This window comes from Botryllus schlosseri, chromosome 1, assembly GCF_051294905.1.
Source record: "Botryllus schlosseri isolate E-star chromosome 1, Bs_hap1, whole genome shotgun sequence".
NCBI classification, from domain to species: domain Eukaryota; kingdom Metazoa; phylum Chordata; class Ascidiacea; order Stolidobranchia; family Styelidae; genus Botryllus; species Botryllus schlosseri.
Window position 1 is genome coordinate 1,922,647 of NC_137236.1, and position 17,733 is coordinate 1,940,379.

The 17,733-nt window shown below is 37.5% G+C and overlaps 3 protein-coding genes across 3 annotated transcripts in view; all 3 read right to left on the reverse strand.

The window, feature by feature from the left end:
- LOC145452026 (uncharacterized) overlaps nucleotides 1-17,733 on the reverse strand; it is a 289,897-nt gene that overhangs the window by 67,649 nt on the left and 204,515 nt on the right. The window lies entirely within an intron of this gene.
- Nucleotides 76-17,733, reverse strand: part of LOC145443518 (uncharacterized) — a 216,646-nt gene continuing 198,988 nt past the window's right edge. Inside the window, exon 3 of the mRNA XM_080321618.1 lies at nucleotides 76-669. Within this exon, the coding sequence (XP_080177744.1) occupies nucleotides 648-669 (22 nt within the window). The 3' untranslated portion in view covers nucleotides 76-647. The remainder of the gene's footprint in view (nucleotides 670-17,733) is intronic.
- On the reverse strand, nucleotides 9,129-13,253 carry LOC145442739 (uncharacterized). The gene is made up of 3 exons (XM_080320753.1): nucleotides 12,897-13,253; nucleotides 10,518-10,610; nucleotides 9,129-10,385 (listed from the first exon to the last, which is right to left on the reverse strand). The coding sequence occupies exons 1-3, from the start codon at nucleotides 13,023-13,025 to the stop codon at nucleotides 10,194-10,196; spliced, it is 414 nt and encodes a 137-aa protein (XP_080176879.1). The 5' UTR covers nucleotides 13,026-13,253; the 3' UTR covers nucleotides 9,129-10,193.

Consider the following 17,733-nt stretch of genomic DNA (forward strand, 5'->3'; position numbering starts at 1 on the left):
CAATGGATTTCATATACTACACTACATTCATTTTCAACAAAATTTTTAATTGTTTATTTTTTGGGGGTTTTGTGAAGTATTAAATTTCTATCATAATCCATCACACAAAACGTAAAGACAGTACACAGTACACACTCCACAGTACACATCAAACAATATAACACTTTAATCATTTTTCCATATATATGATTTTTATGTAATTTTTATCATAATCAATTATTTTATGGGTGTAGGACGATGGTATATATTTATTTTATTCCGCGAGTCGATCCCAACCTGCGAGTAAATCCTTATAATAGCAGACAATTCAACAGGATGACGGCTTGAACTCTACTGTGGTCAAACAACCTCCGCATTCAAATCCATTCAACCAGTAATTTGTGCCGCAGACCTTTCCTCTACGGAAATATATAGGTTCGACGTGACATTTATGGCATTACCATTGTTTTCGTCGATTTGTGAATGTTTATGCAACTGTTTTAGTTACTCAATTGTAAAATGCATATTAGAAATAGTTTCGTGAAATTGCATCGAATGAACATCAAATAGTCCGTTTGAATTCTAAAACGAATAGCAGTAATTCTGCTCTGCATGTCTCGATTTTGTTGATGACGATTGGCTCTTGTACACGAGTAACAATGTTGCATCTAATGCCTTTTCCAATACTCCCTGAAAAACAAATACCTCTGAATAAATCAATATCCCAGTTATTCAATTACGTCAGCAAACTATTCGGACTATGAGAAGAAAATTAACTGTTCGCACGGGTAGGCTATGTCATAGCAATGCACACTATAGAATTCGACTTGCTGTAGAGGACCTGGGATCAGAGTCGGATGAATCGTAGGGATTGAATCTACAGGACGATTCGTCATTTAAATTTTCGCGAGACGATTCTCACGTATCGTTGGCACACAATCCAATATACGGTAACATATTTAGTCAGTACACGAATTTCATGAAAATAACCCTGCAGACAACACATCGTATCGCGGGAGCGGTATTGGCTGGGACGGTGTACTTGTTAGAGGACTTTGTTGACAGTTAATATTTCGATTAGAGAAATTGCGGTGATGTTGACAATATCGAGTATCAATGACACTCAAAAAGTAGCTATCGACTTGTTTTATGGCATGCCTAAAATATTGGTGACGTTAAGCGTAATTCTGTCAGAATTGGATAATTAGGTAATTCTAGTTGTCTAATTAGACTAATTAGAACAAATGCCGGTAATGTAACTTGAATCTGTTTTGAGAAATGATTCTCTGCACTAATTTCAATCTAATTGGTAAATAATTTATATTTCCACATTTTAATTCAAACCCTAACTCTGGTTTTCCTGTAAATATTACTGAGAGAATTGTATAGTGCGAAACGAGCCAAGCTTGTTGGAGAGACATTTGCTATGGTCATGCTCATGAGAATGATCCATGATTTGATAGTAACGGAACGGGATTCAATGACCTAGTTTTTTGCTGACTCAGTAATTCTAATCCCAATCTAATTTGTAAAAATGTATAGCTTTAATTGACTACAGTTTTAATCTATTTTGAAAAAAGTAACGCGATAATTATAATTCTACCATAATTTGGAAATAACTGTGTAGCGTCAATTCTTATTCTACGGTATGTTGAAAGAAAATTTACCAGTAATTATGATACTAATCCATTTTGCAAAAGCAGGAAATCTTCTAGATGACCGAGTCTGACTGGAAATTAATCTGAAATCTTGTCGATTTGCAGCACAACTATTGAGCACATTCAAGACGAGGTTTACGAAAAATTTGTAAGTTGTCACTTGCGATTACCTAAGAAAAGTATTCGATAGCCAGTCCCAGTAATAATATTTGAAATGCACATGCACATACTCCAGTACTTTTCAAACTTTCATTCACACTATTGCTACATGTACCCGAGTAAAAAATGAACGGGATCACTCCAACTTTAGTTCGAGTTTAATTAATGACTATTTCGATAGTTTCTTTAAAAATTATGCGACAACATATTACGACCAATAACTATATTTATTTCAGCCCTAGCAGCTAAACAATCCGGACGCATTAATTCTCGACCTACGCCGTATTGACATATAAATTCTTCGAGTAATTCATCAAATCTCAGTTTCATAATACAGCAAATATTTCTCCCAATAAAATGAAGTCTGTGTGGTCTGAATGCAGCAAACAATCATGAATTGAAGTGACGCATTACTGCCGAAGATCAACTTTAGTATATATTGACGGAGGTGGTCAGTAACCAACTAACTCTACTTTTTCAAAGTATAAAAGTACGTTTTGCCCACTTACACTACTTACTTAAGTAGTTATTAGTTCCGACTACTTCTACTTCTATTTGACAACTTTCATTTTTTTCAGCAAAACTAGGAGTGATGTGAAAAGTATGTTGCAACTCGATCTGAAACGATGCCTGACAGCGCTATTATATTCTTGCAGAATAAACAAAGTCTTTTTTCTGCAAAACTACGAGTGATGCACCGCGTGTCAACGTTATGATGTCACTATCCGACATCACATCAGTTAATATTTCTAATAATTTATATAATACACAGTTTGCGTCACAATATTTCTAAGCTGTTGTTTGAGACCGGATGTGCATGAGAATGGATCGACGATGTAATGGAAGGATAAATCTCAACTCTCATTTTAGAACGGTCAGACTTCGCAACATCTACTCACTTCCCACGAAAATTCCAGTCGAGTCGATTCCAGGCATCCCTTTCTCCGAACACTGAAATAAGAAATAAGTTATATAGCTTAAAATGCTTGTTAGCAAAAGATGTATGCATTCTATGAATTGTGCTCTGTGGCTGAGAGAGAGAGAGAGAGAGAGAGAGAGAGAGAGATCTGAAACAGTCATCAGGCTCAAAGAGAGTTGAAGTTATCAATAATATAAATGAATTGTGTCCTACGATACACGGTGGTTTAGTTATGATAGGCGTACAGAACTTGCGCTTATCTACTATTTGAAATCCAAATCCTATTCCTGATGATACATTCAAATCCAAGTACAAATCCATATTTTATTTTGTCTCGCGTCCATATCCACGTCCAAACCGGTAATGGCGGAAACTTGATCAAAAAGTCGCATGGAAATGTAAGTTACGTGAAATTCTAAGTCAAAGTATGGATGAAAATCCATCTTCGAATGAATCATAAACCATTATCTAAAGCAGTGGTTCCCAACGTGAGCGATATCGCCCCCCCCCCCCCTATAGGGATTTAGCGGTCTAGGGGGGCGTAAATGGACAGAGGGGGCGACAGGGGGAGAAAATAGCTTAGGGAACAATAGGGCAGCGATGACGCGTTAAAACAGCTATATTGGAGTCAAGTCGGAGAAATGCCCTATTTTTAGTCAACCCACGAAAATTTAGCTGCAAAAGCGTAAAACTTCGATATCAAGCTGAAAAGTTGCCCTTTTTGTGTGATACCCGCCGGTGATTACAGTTTGTATGCCCATTTTTCGGTTCACAAAATTTGGGAGGCAATGATCGGTGTGGTGCTTGAAAAGGGGGCGATGAGTCGAAAAAGGTTGAGAACCACTGATCTAAAGCCAGGCAAAAGAGATGACGCGTGACCTCAATACCATAGAGATGCATAGAGTGGATTCATAAAATGGTGAAATTATTTGTTATAGTTTCCATTCAAAAGTGGTGGCTTTCAAGGGGAACATTGCTGCGGCCAAAATCTTTTTCACACTCTCCACTTTCATTTCAGACAACATTATATTTAGAGCGCAGTGTCGTTTTAATGTGTTATAGTTATGTCAGTGGGCAGTGAAATGAGAAATTACACACAATATCATGCCCGGTAGTAGAATGCATACTACGTGTATCTAATCCAATTAGATATGGGAATGACTGAAAGTAACTCTAATCCATTTGTAAAACATTCCCTGCAATATGCAGCTAATTATTTACGTATTGTCAATCGATTCAAATCACTAAATTTATATTCGATTTATATTCGCACCGGTTCCACGTTCTGTGAGATACTATCACTGAACGAATATGAACTCGCATATATTTGTTTTCGTATCAGAGGTAAATCGAACAAAGTAATCCCGAATGCTATTTTAAGAATTATAGTACTTGATTAGGTTGGACGAAACGATTTCGGATTTAATGCAATGGTATTGATTATAATTCAGTTCTACTTAAAAGAATGCACGAGGTACATCAACGTAAATTCCCGGTGATGAAATGATTTGTATCAACGCCAATATTAAAAGTGGGATGCTGCACAACATAAAACGACGAGTCCTCCGGAGAGGTGGTTAGTAATGGAGTAACTCTACTTTATCAGACTACTCAAGTAGTGCTGTCTACTTGCATCGCTTAATCAAGGGGTTGTCATTTTAGACTACTTCCTGTCACAGTTGTTAGTCAAAACTACTTACTTTATACAATATTGATTTTGAAAGCATCAAGTTGTTCCTAGCTGCGTATTCGTCGTCGTTTTCAGTGCAATTCCTATAGCAGCCGCCTTAAATAGCGCATGTATCACGGTGACTGCATGAACATATTTTCAGAGATTCCACTCACTTGCAGTGTCATTTAGTCATTTTGCATTAGCCGCGAATACATATCTTGCAATTTCGAAAGTAGATTTCTCCTATAAACTGCTAAAGTATGAGGCCCTTCAACCAAATCTACCTTTTGAAACTACTTATTTCACTACATTTCAGACTAATGCATTTTCCTGCTTACACCTCAAGTCAATTTGTGATTTCTTGGAGATTGCTACTTCTACTGGTATATCAGCAGCAGCTTACGATGCTACTTATAGTTCTCCATGAGTCTTAACTCTGACTACTTTGACTACCTCTAATCACTCATGAACTCGTGCTAGCAATTCTCAGAACCGATCGGAGTCCGCTTGGTCACCAGACATCACAAATAACCTACATTATTAAATTTGTTCCATAGTTAATAAAGTATATGAAAGTGGTTTACAAGTTTCTTTGACTCATTGTCCCCTTATCAAGCTCGATATATCTTTATCACGCCCCATAAATGTAGAGATACCATCAGCAGCGAAGTAAGCCTACTTGTGCTTTTCTGTAGTACTTATTATTATATACTTGTTTCGCTTCCCACGTAGTTTTGTTCGTATACTACTTCTACATTAACAGTTTTTATAGTCAATACTAATTTTTGCATTCTTGATATTGTCATGTGAATGTAGTTTTTGACGCACTTCAACGACGCCTTGCTTCGAAATTGATAAATTTGATATGCAAGCTCACTATCAGCAACGTGTCAGAGATCATGCCTGAATTTCGTACAACAATTAATCGTATCAAGTATGGGATGTCGCATGAAGCTAAAATTCACGAATACCGTGGATTATCACGTAACCCTGGTCATGACGCTACGTCATGCATGGAACGAAAGCCTTAAGATTTTAGCTGCATTAATAACGAATTAGACCTGTTACGTGAATTGACCATTTCATTCAAAATGATCGCGCTCATGTAATATACCTAATACAACGTATCTAAGACACGATGCAACCAAACAATGACTCACAGTATAAAAGTTGCAACTCAGTATCGAGATCATTTGCAATCTTCTTGACTTTCTGCAATTCGTCTCCTTTCAACTTATCTTCGTCATCCCAGTATATCAATGTTACTTCCTTCAAATTGGAGTTATTGATGAGAGACGAAATGTCAACGAGGGAAGCAGGATACCGTAATATGCATCGGATATATTCGATCTGCAGTGAGAAATTATGACTATTCATATTGTGTATTACAATGATGCTTACCACTATTGTTGAGCATTTCACGAGTGGCCATCATTAGTACAATATACCTTGGATCCCCAGCTTGGACGGTAGGGTGGTTCAAAAATAACCCTTTTTCCTGAATCTTGCAGGTTACTTGATTAAATCGTTAGGTTGCCTTAAAAAACGACGCACACCAAATTTGAATTCATTCCAACCAATATTCGCGGATTTCGTAGAGTTTGAAAATTTTGAATTTGCCTAAAAATGCAAAAAAAAATTTTTTTCAAATTTTTCTGCGAACCCCATGAAATTGTTGCGCTGTCTTCGAAAACGATGCAAAACAAATTTGACTCAATTCGAAGCCGTAGAAGTGGAGTTATTTCAGTTTTTCTTTGATAATTCTGGGATTATCCTTGATTGGTGGATCATCTCAGAATTATCATCAAAAAACTTGAATAACTCCGCTTCTGCAGCTTGGAATTGAGTCAAATTTGTTTTCCATCGTTTTTGAAGACAGCGCAACAATTTCATAAGGTTGGAAGGGAAATTTGAAAAAAAAATTTTTTTGCATTTTTAGGCAAATTCAAAATTTTCAAACTCTACGAAATCCGCGAATATTGGTTGGAATGAATTCAAATTTGGTGTGCGTCGTTTTTTAAGGCAACCTAACGATTTAATCAAGTAACCTGCAAGATTCAGGAAAAAAGGTTATTTTTGAACCACCCTATTGGACGGTTTAGTCTGGCCCGCTAGGCGATTCTGAATAAATGGCCGTATTATCCTGCACATTTCTAATACATGTTGAGATTTCTAGTAGGAAACACTTCCATTCTCCCAAGACAGAAAATGTCGAGCGTGTTCATAGGCCAAATTATAACCATCCGACCGTGGTGTTGAGGTTACACTGGAGTCACCGACAGCAACAAGTCACTGCCATTGACACTATATTACCATACGTCCTCTTTTCTGACTTTTTTGAAGGTGTTCTAGGAGCACTAGGGGTGCTCAAAAGAGACTTTTTTTCAATTTCATCGGCTTACTTCTCAAATCATCAGGTTACCTAAAAAACGCTGCACACCAAATTTGACTCAATTCCAACCAGTGGTAGCCAAGGTCAGTAAAATTGAAATTTCAGTCATTTTTGAAATAATAGTATTTACGGTGACCAATTTCGTCACACCGACATGACGAAAAATCGTGTACCAGGTATGCCCGAAGTGACAGGGATGTCTTTTTTACTTGTTTTGATCTTGATACGGCCTAGGGTAGGGTTTGTATGAAGACATCGCCAGTAAACGAAAAAACTATATGACATGGACTACCTGGAAAGTGGTGCACTTTATTGAAATAGACATGTCAAAACGATGGTCAGATAATTTTCAAATAAATTACTTAACACACTAAAATTAACGACCACGAAAAGAAAATGAACTGACAAGCAGGTAAAATCCACGTAAATATATTTCTCTAGTGATCTAACTTCTTGGTCGGTGCAATATAAATTTCTTCACATGATATTTTTTTATTTGCTCTGCACCACTCCTACAGTACTATCACAGGCGAATTAAAAGAGTTATGGGCATCGTGACAGATCTTCTTTCTATCAAAAGTTATTGTCCTCTATTCTTGTCATCCTCCTCCTCCATATTCGGTTACTATAATCAAATTGTATTCATATATCGCGGTAAAACTCCAATACCTTTTATAACTCTATGACAACAGGTTCTGGTGATATTGAAAAAATGACTAATGTGCTTTATAAGCTCACTGGGTCACCATTTGGTTTCCCCGAATCTCGCATATGTGAAGTATCAGAAATGTTTCCCAACTCCTAAATACTATTCAGTGGCATAGCCCATTCTGAATTGCAAGCAGTACCAACTTCAACGCTCTGGATCAGTCAATATCAAACAGCAAAGAAATATTCGAAAACTGAGCTGCTGAGGAATGCAACTTATGTCTCTGTGAATGAGGTTGTGGGAATGGCGACTTTGCAATCATTAATAACTTTGAATCAAGGCAGAGAGTATGCCCTGCATAACTGGGATAGATTTCGTCAAATCTAAATTTGTCCGACAAAAAATACTTCTAGATATGACTAGCACTTGAGAAATATATTTACCGTAATTTTCCGAATATAGTGCGCCCCCATGTATAATACGCACCCTTAAAATGACGTGTATATTTGTGGGGAAAAGCCTGTACCCATGTATAGTACGCACCCTGCATTCGCAGTACATGAGTACATGAATAATTGCAGTTTAGTCTTCGATGTTGTACTGTTTTGCGATGTCACTGTCGAACAGTCATGACATAATGATCGCTAATCATAATAGAATTATCGGCATTGTCTCTAAACGAGAGTAGATAGAAGCCAAAGCCTGTGAGGTCGGCGGCGCGATAATTCAGGCTAGCGAAACACGACATCTTGCGCACGACGGCTATTACAATTACAGATGCGATTGCTCAGGCCAACGGTTATGTCGGGCGCACCAGTCCCGTTGGAGATGCGACTGATTACGCAAGCGATTATATCTTGCGCACATGGCCTCTTGTGTATGCGATTGTTAAGGCCTGTTGTTGACGCGATGAATCAACAAGGATTGCCGCGCACGCTTGTAGCAATCAGCGACCTAATTTCGCTCGCGTACAAACTGCAAACCAATTCAGCAAGAGATTGCGTGCTTTGCAGACGACTCACGTTAATTTAGAAACACGCTTTTCGTTAATTGGCAACACGCTTCTCTATTTGACAGCGCGTTACACTCTATAATTCGAATTATGCGGCCCAATCAATGGCTAGAGGTGACGTGTGATTTAAACAAACATGAAGAAAGGTGTGATTTCAAGTTCTTGATCGAGGGATTTTTTTTCAAGGCTTGCTGTACCCATGTATAATACGCACCTCCCTATTTTTGGGCAAAATTTTGCCCATTATACATGGAAAATTACGGTACCTGTATTTTACCTGCTTGTCAGTTCATTTTCTTTTCGTGGTCGTTAATTTTAGTTTGTTAAGTAATTTATTTGAAAATTATCTCACCATCGTTTTGACATGTCTATTTCAATGAAGTGGCCCAATTTCCAGGTAATCCGCGTCATATATTTTTTTCGTTCACTGGCGATCTCTTCATTCAAATCCCACCGTACGACCTTGTCAAGATCAAAACAAGTGGAAAGACATCCCTGCCACTTTGGGCATATCTGAAACACGATTTTTGGTCATCTCGGTGTGTTGAAATTGGTCACCGTAAATACTATTATTTCAAAAATGACCGAAATTTCAAGTTGAGTGACCAAGGCTTCCACTGGCTGGAATTGAGTCAAATTTGGTGTGCAACGTTTTTTTGGTAACCTGACGATTTGACAACTAAGCCGATAAAATTTGAAAAAAAAGAGTTTTTTTTAACACCCCTAGGGAGCACGCTCAAATGATCTCTTTTTGAGGATTTGTCCTCTTTTTAGAAAATTTTGGTAAAATGTATGTGAAAATTCAACTGAGAAATTTGAAATACGTACTGAAGTAACGCGGTAGGTCTTTTGGGAGTTGAGCAAGAAAGGTGACTTTTTTTACTCAACCAACTACAAACTTGGAATAAATTCGACAATTTTTTAAAATTTCTTTTTTTTTATTGCGAGTCTGAAATTTTTTGAAAGGTGTCCTCTTCTCAGATTCCCAAAATATGGTAACCCTAATCGACACTTAATTCTGACAAGGCGAAAAAGTGCTCAGTGAGTTCACAGTTTTATCGGAAAACGGACCACAAAGTAATTATGTGCAGAAGTGGATAATAAAATTATGACACCAAACTATAATTTAAATATCTGTGGTCGCACTCTATTTGCGTTAATGACTCAACATCTCCTTGGCTTCCAGAGAAACCCGAATCAAGATGTAAAAATGATGAAGCAACTTTCAACGTCTACGTTTACGGTTAAATCGCTTGTACTCTTCACAACGCTTACACAGGATTGTCAGATGCCGACTAAAACAAAGCAAGCATGGCAATGCGCCAACGTATATCGTCGGTCCCGCCATTCATCGTAATTTCGCCAATTCGTTTGTTTGCGAATAATAAAGGTATTGATGGAATAGAACCAGATGGCCGTGATATAACGTGATTACTATATAACGCATAAGCTTTTCAATCAAGTATTCAAGTGCAAAACAAGGGCGTGGATTTTAAGGAAATACTTTGGAATCATTTGACTGGTCCGGCCCGCGAGTGCTCTGAAAGTTTGACTCTGACCCGCGACGCCAGTTGAGTTTGACACCCCCGCTTTAGATGAACAAATTACCAGGAATTACGAACTCCGCAACTGCGATGGATATCTCGGGCATGGAATATAACTTAATTTATGTGGAGGGGACTCGAACTGTGCGGCAGAATTCAATGATAAACGTGTGATGGTGGGAGAAGAATGTCCAATATATCCAATGCAACTAATACTGGATGATAAGTACTACCTTCTTTCGCTGACAATCTTCTAACGTCTTCCTGAATTCATCTGCTTTCTCAACGTAAAACATTGCATGGATATGAAGGGGAACGGAAATTGCTCTCCCGCGCTCCAAAATTAGTTTGTAATCGTCGACGGGTATCTGGCCATTCACGGCAATATCCAGGAGATCCAACTAAAATGCATGAATTTTTATTCAGACTTGAATATAGCCACGGAAGAGATCATTGGGTCCGAAGTCACATACAATCATAGGTAAATTTAAATGCGTTTGGAAATACTTTATGAATCGAATCAGGAATCGTACTTGATACTTTTTCCAGCAAGTCTCAATCATCGACCAGTCCATCGACCAGATGTTTTCTTCTTCTTCTGTGCAATCGAGCACGATCTTGCTTATCTGAACACAATATTGGTTTCATTAGGTAGGATTACTTGATTGTTATGATGTATTCCCATTTGAATAATTATCCATCCAGTTTCAGTACAATAGTACTTAGTATGAATTCTTCGATTCTCCATAATGCTTATACTACATCGGTTTTAGTCTCATCAAAGAACATGCTTTTTTTTAAATCTACTTATGAATATGATATGCATTGTACAGACGGATGATATAGAAGATGATGGTCAAAGTAGTCATCGTCGGTGGTCAAGCAGAAGTAATGCCTTCAATTTTTACTCAAGTAGAGGTATAAGAATCAATATGCAGGTAGTAAAAAAGTGAGTACTCAAGGCCTAGTTTTGACTGAAAAATGAAAACCACAAATAGAATTGAAAGTATTCTAAAATCATAACCACTTGAGTAAGTAGTTAAGTAGGAATAATCTACTTGAATTACTACGACAAGTAGAAGTACTTTGTTACTGATCACATCTGGATATAGGTTGTAAGGAACTCTGGCTATGTAACGTGGTCATGGTCACTCATGTTTACCTGAACTTACCTATATGCTTGGCACGGAGAAGCATACCTTATTTGAATTGTTAACTGCCAGCTTTCCAAAACTATTATTTGTAGCATGCATTGTTGATTTTCACCTCTGACAACGTCAATGCTTGAGCGTACAATTTCACTTATAAAATGGATGAAAACTTATCCGTGAAGTACTTTATATTTTCCAGAATCAAAATTTATGAAAACTTAACACGAACTACATTCTCCGTATCAGAATACAAAATACAACAAGCAATTAGTCTCGTAAAATAGGGTTAACCTATTCTGGAATCGGGTTAAAGTGGTAAACTTTTTCCACTTCGTAGTTGGTTGACTATAAAAAAGGTCAACTTTCGCTCAGCTCACGAAATACCCGCCTGACAGTGAGTTCAGTGTTATTTTATGGTATCTCGGTCGAATTTTGCCCTGTGTTTCAGCAAAATTCTGAAAAAAGAGGATAAAATCTCAAAAAGGAGGACATTTAGGCGTCCTCTGAGGACATTTCCAATACCCCGAAAAAGGAGGAGAAGTCCTCATAAAAGAAGGCGTACGGTGACCCTATGTAAAAGATCTGCTCAAGTAGAATTTGAAGTAGTCAAAACATTGCCGCTTGAGTAAGTAGCGGAAGTAGGCAAAATTTATTTGAGTATTATGGAGAAGTAAAGTACTGGTTTGCTAACCACATCTATTAACGAGTCACTTACATATTTCCAGAGTACATGGTTATTATGACAATTTCACTCATAATTTTAATGGAAAGTTACGAACTGCTTAATACTTTTCAGAATGCAAATTGTAACCAGTAAGTCGACTTGCCAAAAAATGCTCAAGTCGAAACGGAGAGACGACTACTTGCGTAAGTACTTGAACTATGTAAACTGTACTAACCCCATCCATGAAAAGACTACTTTTCAGAGTACAAAACAGGTTATGGCAACTTACATTACTAGCCCAATTAGTTTCGATTTTAAGCTACTTCCATTTCTACTCGAACAGCTCCTTCACAAATGCACATACTTTTCACGCATTAAATTTCTAAAAGCAGAAATTCAAAAGTAGCCACAACTGATAAACTGAAAAATATTTGCAAAACATCGACAAAAAATACTTTTGAAAACTTTTTACTTGAGTACATTCCAGGCCTTACATTTTCAACTTTGAACAGGTGTTTTAAGAGCTAACTTTACTTGGAATTGTGTATAAATTCAAGCCATTACTTCTGCTTGGACTTGATTAGCGACGCTGACAACATTGACCACTTCTGCGTATACTCCAGACCGACTGGCAATATTATGAACGCAAGTTAAGTAGAAATTGACAGCACACGTTATAAATTGAAACTTGCATCTTACTGTACTGTGCATTCTCTTGTTACTAAAAATACCGAATTCGATATCATATGAGATTTTTGCATTATATGCCCTTATCAAAATAAGACCATATCCACTGTACTGAAATTGTAACATCGAGCCATGAAATTATGCCTTGAACCACAAAGCGAATTGACCACCAGCAAACTACCCAACCATAATTATTATTAATTCAAGCGCGCTCAAGAAATCATTCGGTTACTTATTTTTGTTAGATATTCAGGTATTGATTACTGGATTACCTACTGTAAGATGAAGTACATTTGAAAGTAGAAGCAAATAGAATGGTCGAATCGGTCAACCGTGATTCAAAGTTCAAATCTACAGCAAACACGAAACTAAATAAATAGCATTTAAATAAAAATATATCTGTACCAGACCTTTTTTACTTTATACTCTGATAACTCCCGTACACCAGCCTGCTTGACATACAGTTCTTCAATCAATTTGACAAATTCTGCATTGAAGAGATTGATCAAAAATTCCACCGTCGCGAGGGAAACAACCATTTTGAATGATAGAGTGGATTCCTGCGAAAATAAAGTGTTGCGAGTGAGGTCACAATCCACCAACAAGAAGCCCTAAGATATATGTGTGACTGAAGAATTTTATTTAAAAAATTCAAAAGAAATATCAGTGACTTGCAAACAGATAAAAAAAAGTCAACACGAGAAATTATTCCAACACCTCACACCGTGAGGGTTATAATACGATGTCTTCGAAAATTGTCAATTTGGCGCGCTGCCCGAAAAAATAACCGTCATACAGAGCACTCAAACACAAACTCATTGAGAAAGCGCAGCAGAATGTACAGCGTAGATAATACACATAGGAAATTAACACAATGAAAAAGCAATCAAGCAACCAAGCCAGTCAGATCGCTTTCGGCTTGCGTATCGTACGACCACTCGAGGTTAGCTTTACCATAGTGACTACTACTGCATACTGCGGGCTAGGCGAAATAGTCGCGTTCTGAGAACATATCTTTGCAAACGAGTCACCTGAAATTGCGCACATGAACCACGTCACCGCTACAGGCATTATGTTGATCGAAACTTTTTAGAAAATATAGTCCGTCCACATCTATTTTGCGCCAAGCATGAAGAAATTTTGGACTCTGCACCTGAATATCTTTGTCTTGGTCTCTCTCTTCCCTTCTTCGTGAAAGTACATAATACTTCTACTTGATAATTTGTAAATAAGTAGGTAAATCTCAAAATATGACAGAGAACAAGTACAAGTAGAGTGTCGGAAATAGGATTTACTTGTTTAAGTGCTACAAGTACGGGAGTACTTGAGTACTTCGGAAAAGTAGAAGTACTTGGTCATTGACAAATTCTTGGTTTGAATTAACAGAATATTTAAATTCGCTTCAACTCTTAATCACCGTGTCATTGTATTGGTTATTTCAATTGACCAAAGTTGAATAACGTTAGATTCAAGGCTATTTGATTTGAGTAAACCAAGCAATTCGATTCCAAATCGCATCCCTTACAACGCTGTTTTATTATATCGAAGCAGAACTTTGCCCAGAATATACGTTGAATGCCCCCCCCCACTCCTACACACAATGATTCTGACAACAAAAATCTTCAAGTTCAGCAGGCCAAAAAATGACTTAGGAAATTATCACAAACTGTAAGCTTACTATTCCCTACAAAATTATCGCATCTTCAAAACGTTCATGATTACGTCATGAGCTACAGCTTGGCGATACTACACTGCGAGCTGATCGCTTCACGTGCCTAGCGTTGTCTACAGTTGCGCGCATAGTGAAGTCAGTGAAATGAGCGAACGTTCAATCCAATCAGAAGTATGGACTCGTTATCAAACTTGATTCATCTTGATATCAAACCTTTATGTTGAAGTGCCCGTCAATAGTATCCTCAAAAAATATGTGACTTTCTCTTATCTTGATGACATCTTCTTCGTTCTTCAATTCAACCCATTCTCCCCATTCTTCTCCTACAGTCATCTTGACAACCTGAATATTGTTCAGATGTGAAACTCGAGATCGTGCATTTTATCGATCATCCACCGCCGTATCGCAGATACAGTGACGACCGAAGCATCACAGATCCTCATATGTTACACGTCATCGACACGGGTCACTGATTTTACCGGCGTTTTTGTCAGTGGCGCCATTTTGGTACATTTGCGACTCGATATCTCCGCAAACACTCGTTTATATGAGACATGAATTATATTGGCGACATCAGGAGAAAAAACTCTACGAATCGAGACAAAGAAATTTTGGTCAATCTAGTCTAGTTGATCTTTAAAGCAAATCGTTAGCACCCGAAATCATATTCCTGTATTTACACGAATTCACGAGTGAATTTCGTCTTTTGTTACGAGCGCGAAATTGGACAGTTTCCTGTTGTGAGCATGTAAATCTGAATTACATCATGGACATCATATTGACTCCTATATTACAAGGCAAACAAAACGCTGCATTCCAAAACGCTGTTATGTTCAGTAAAAACTTTTTGGATGCACACTTTGTTGATAAGGACTGGTACTTATCTGTTGCGCACCAACAATATCTACATGCACATTGCACACTCCAGAATTGTGACGATACTAGCAATGTTACTTGTTACTCACGCAGTGCATTTTTTAGCGGCACGCGGCGTTTGCTTGCGTAAATGGGACATAATTTGTCAAAATATTGATGCACAACTTGATCGCCGCCAGACTGACGGGTATCGATCACACCAATACCAAACTTCATTACATTGCATTCATTACATTCATTCTCAATTCAGTAAAAAGCGGATTATTGTTCACGAGGTCAGCGCTCTTATTGTTGTCACTACCCTACATGATCCCCCATTTCACCAAATTCTATCACATAGCTCGATATCAATGACACAGTGCGGATAGTAAAACATCATATCAGTGGGTAAATACTGCACGGCTTAGGGATGAAAGCAGAGTGGAACTGTTAGAAAATATTCTTCAGAATTCACTGGCTATGTGACAAAATTGTTAGGTTGGTTGAAACACCGCTGTAAACCAAATTTGGCTTCAAGACAAACTAGTAGAAACAAGATTCTTGCTGTAAAAAGTTTTGAATTTATAATTAAAAAAAAATTCAAAGTTTTTCTTTCAACCCCATAAAATTGTTAGACAATCAGTAGTGATGATGCATACCAAATTTGGCTCGATTCCAACCGCTAGGAGCGAAGTCATTGCCGTAGTAAAATTTCCAATTCCATGATTTTATAGGAAATAATTATAGCTTTCAATACAACATCCATTGTAGTACAATATTTAAACTCAAATACTTTCCGGCACTTTAAAGGGATTTAAATGGATTTAGAAGCAAAACCAAATCTGTTTAACTCCCTTCAGTGTGCCGTTAACTCTTGAAAGAGGCAAGAAAAAAGTCTTCGAGGTTAATAAATATTCTACTACAATGGATTTTGTATTGAAAGCTATATTCAAGTTCTGTACCACGAATCAGCTATTTGAATAAATAATTAAAGAGCTAGCAATAACTTCGCTTCTAGTGGTTGGAGTTGAGCCACATTTGGTGTGTATCGTCTCTAGTGACAGCCCAACAATTTGACGTTGTTGACTGAAAAATTTTAAAATTTAATTTTTTGATGATCAATCCAAAATTTTTTACTACAAGAAAATCGCTTCTACTGATTGCAATTGACCCAAAGTTGGCGTGCAACGTTGTGGTTGGTTGCCAACCTAACAATTTTATAAGATAGCCGAAGAAATCTGAAGGTTTTTTGAACAGCCCTGATGCAGAAAATGAATGTATATTGCTTTCTATCACGACTATGGCGTCACAAATCACGTGCGATTGTCACGTCACAAGTATCCGCATACCCACATAAAATCATAGTGACTTGTTAGTACAAAACTAAATCATAGAATCGATCTTACTTCCCAATCCAATTTTCCAGATAGTGATTCAATCCGACGATGCCCAAGAAGTGAACGTAGCGCTGTTGCTGGGACTTCGTTGTGCCGCAAATCCACTTCCTTCACCTGGAACGATTGAAATATTTTATGAAACGTTGAAGAGAACTAAGTGTGAAAATAAGTATGAAATAAAGTGACAAAAATTAAATCACTTGAGCCGTAATCTATTTAGGTTACTGTCGGTGGATCTTCGATATAGCCTTAGATCATGCTATCGGTATTATCACATTCGCTGTCGGTTTGTACACCCGGAATATGAGTCATTTCCAAATATTCATAATTATAGAGCGCCCTATAGTCGATATGTAGTCGATTATCGCAGATAGGCCTACTATAGTAGTCCTATTCGTGATTTAAATATGTGAAGCTCGTCACGAAACGTATCTTTTTGGGCATGGCGACAAGTCACACTTCTCGAGGTGATTATCGCTTTCGCGCATTCGATATCGTTTCTGCATCCGATAAATTCATATAGATCAAAATCAATATCATTCCATATTCCGACAGACGAACGATCAACTTATACACACGGCTCATCGTGTCGCTAGCGAGATTGCAATCAAATTGAACTAATTCCTTTCGGAATGGTATCGGAATTGATGATGAATAGGGCGATTTTTTTAACTGAATAACGCGAGGATTTTGACCTGAAAAATCAAAATTTTGACATTTTTTTAACTTAAAAAACTTAATTTAGACAAAGTATTGCCCCTATGTATGTAAATTAGGTGTTTTCGCACATATTGTTATAATTGTACTACTTATCATCAATTTCGGTTGGAGCTGTCTTCCTTACGAAGTAGTTTGAACTGAAAAAAATTTTGACTCAAAAACTGACAAATTTTTACAGGAAAAACTTCATTTTAACGAAATCCGGACCTATGAAGAATTCCTAGTTACATCACGCATTATGATAGAAATAATTGAAATGTGTTGTAGTACATCCAAAGATACTTTCCTACATTCCCGGGTATAAAGTGTCTGTCCATACCTAGTAGCTTGTCAAGAATGGAGAACGAACGTTCAACAGCAGGAGCTGGCAACACTGAAGTTGGGCGTACACTGCTGGTGAGAGAGCGTGTTGCTTCATTCTGACAATGTTGTCTATATCGGCATTTTTATTTTGTGCGCTTCTTGATATAAGAACCAATGCCCACGCAGTCTTGCTTCCGTTAGGATATTGCGGTACGTTGAGCATAACACCATGTCAACCTGTTTGTTTCATTTGACCGCTTATGATTCACAATGAGCAGACAATGGACCGTCGACAATGGT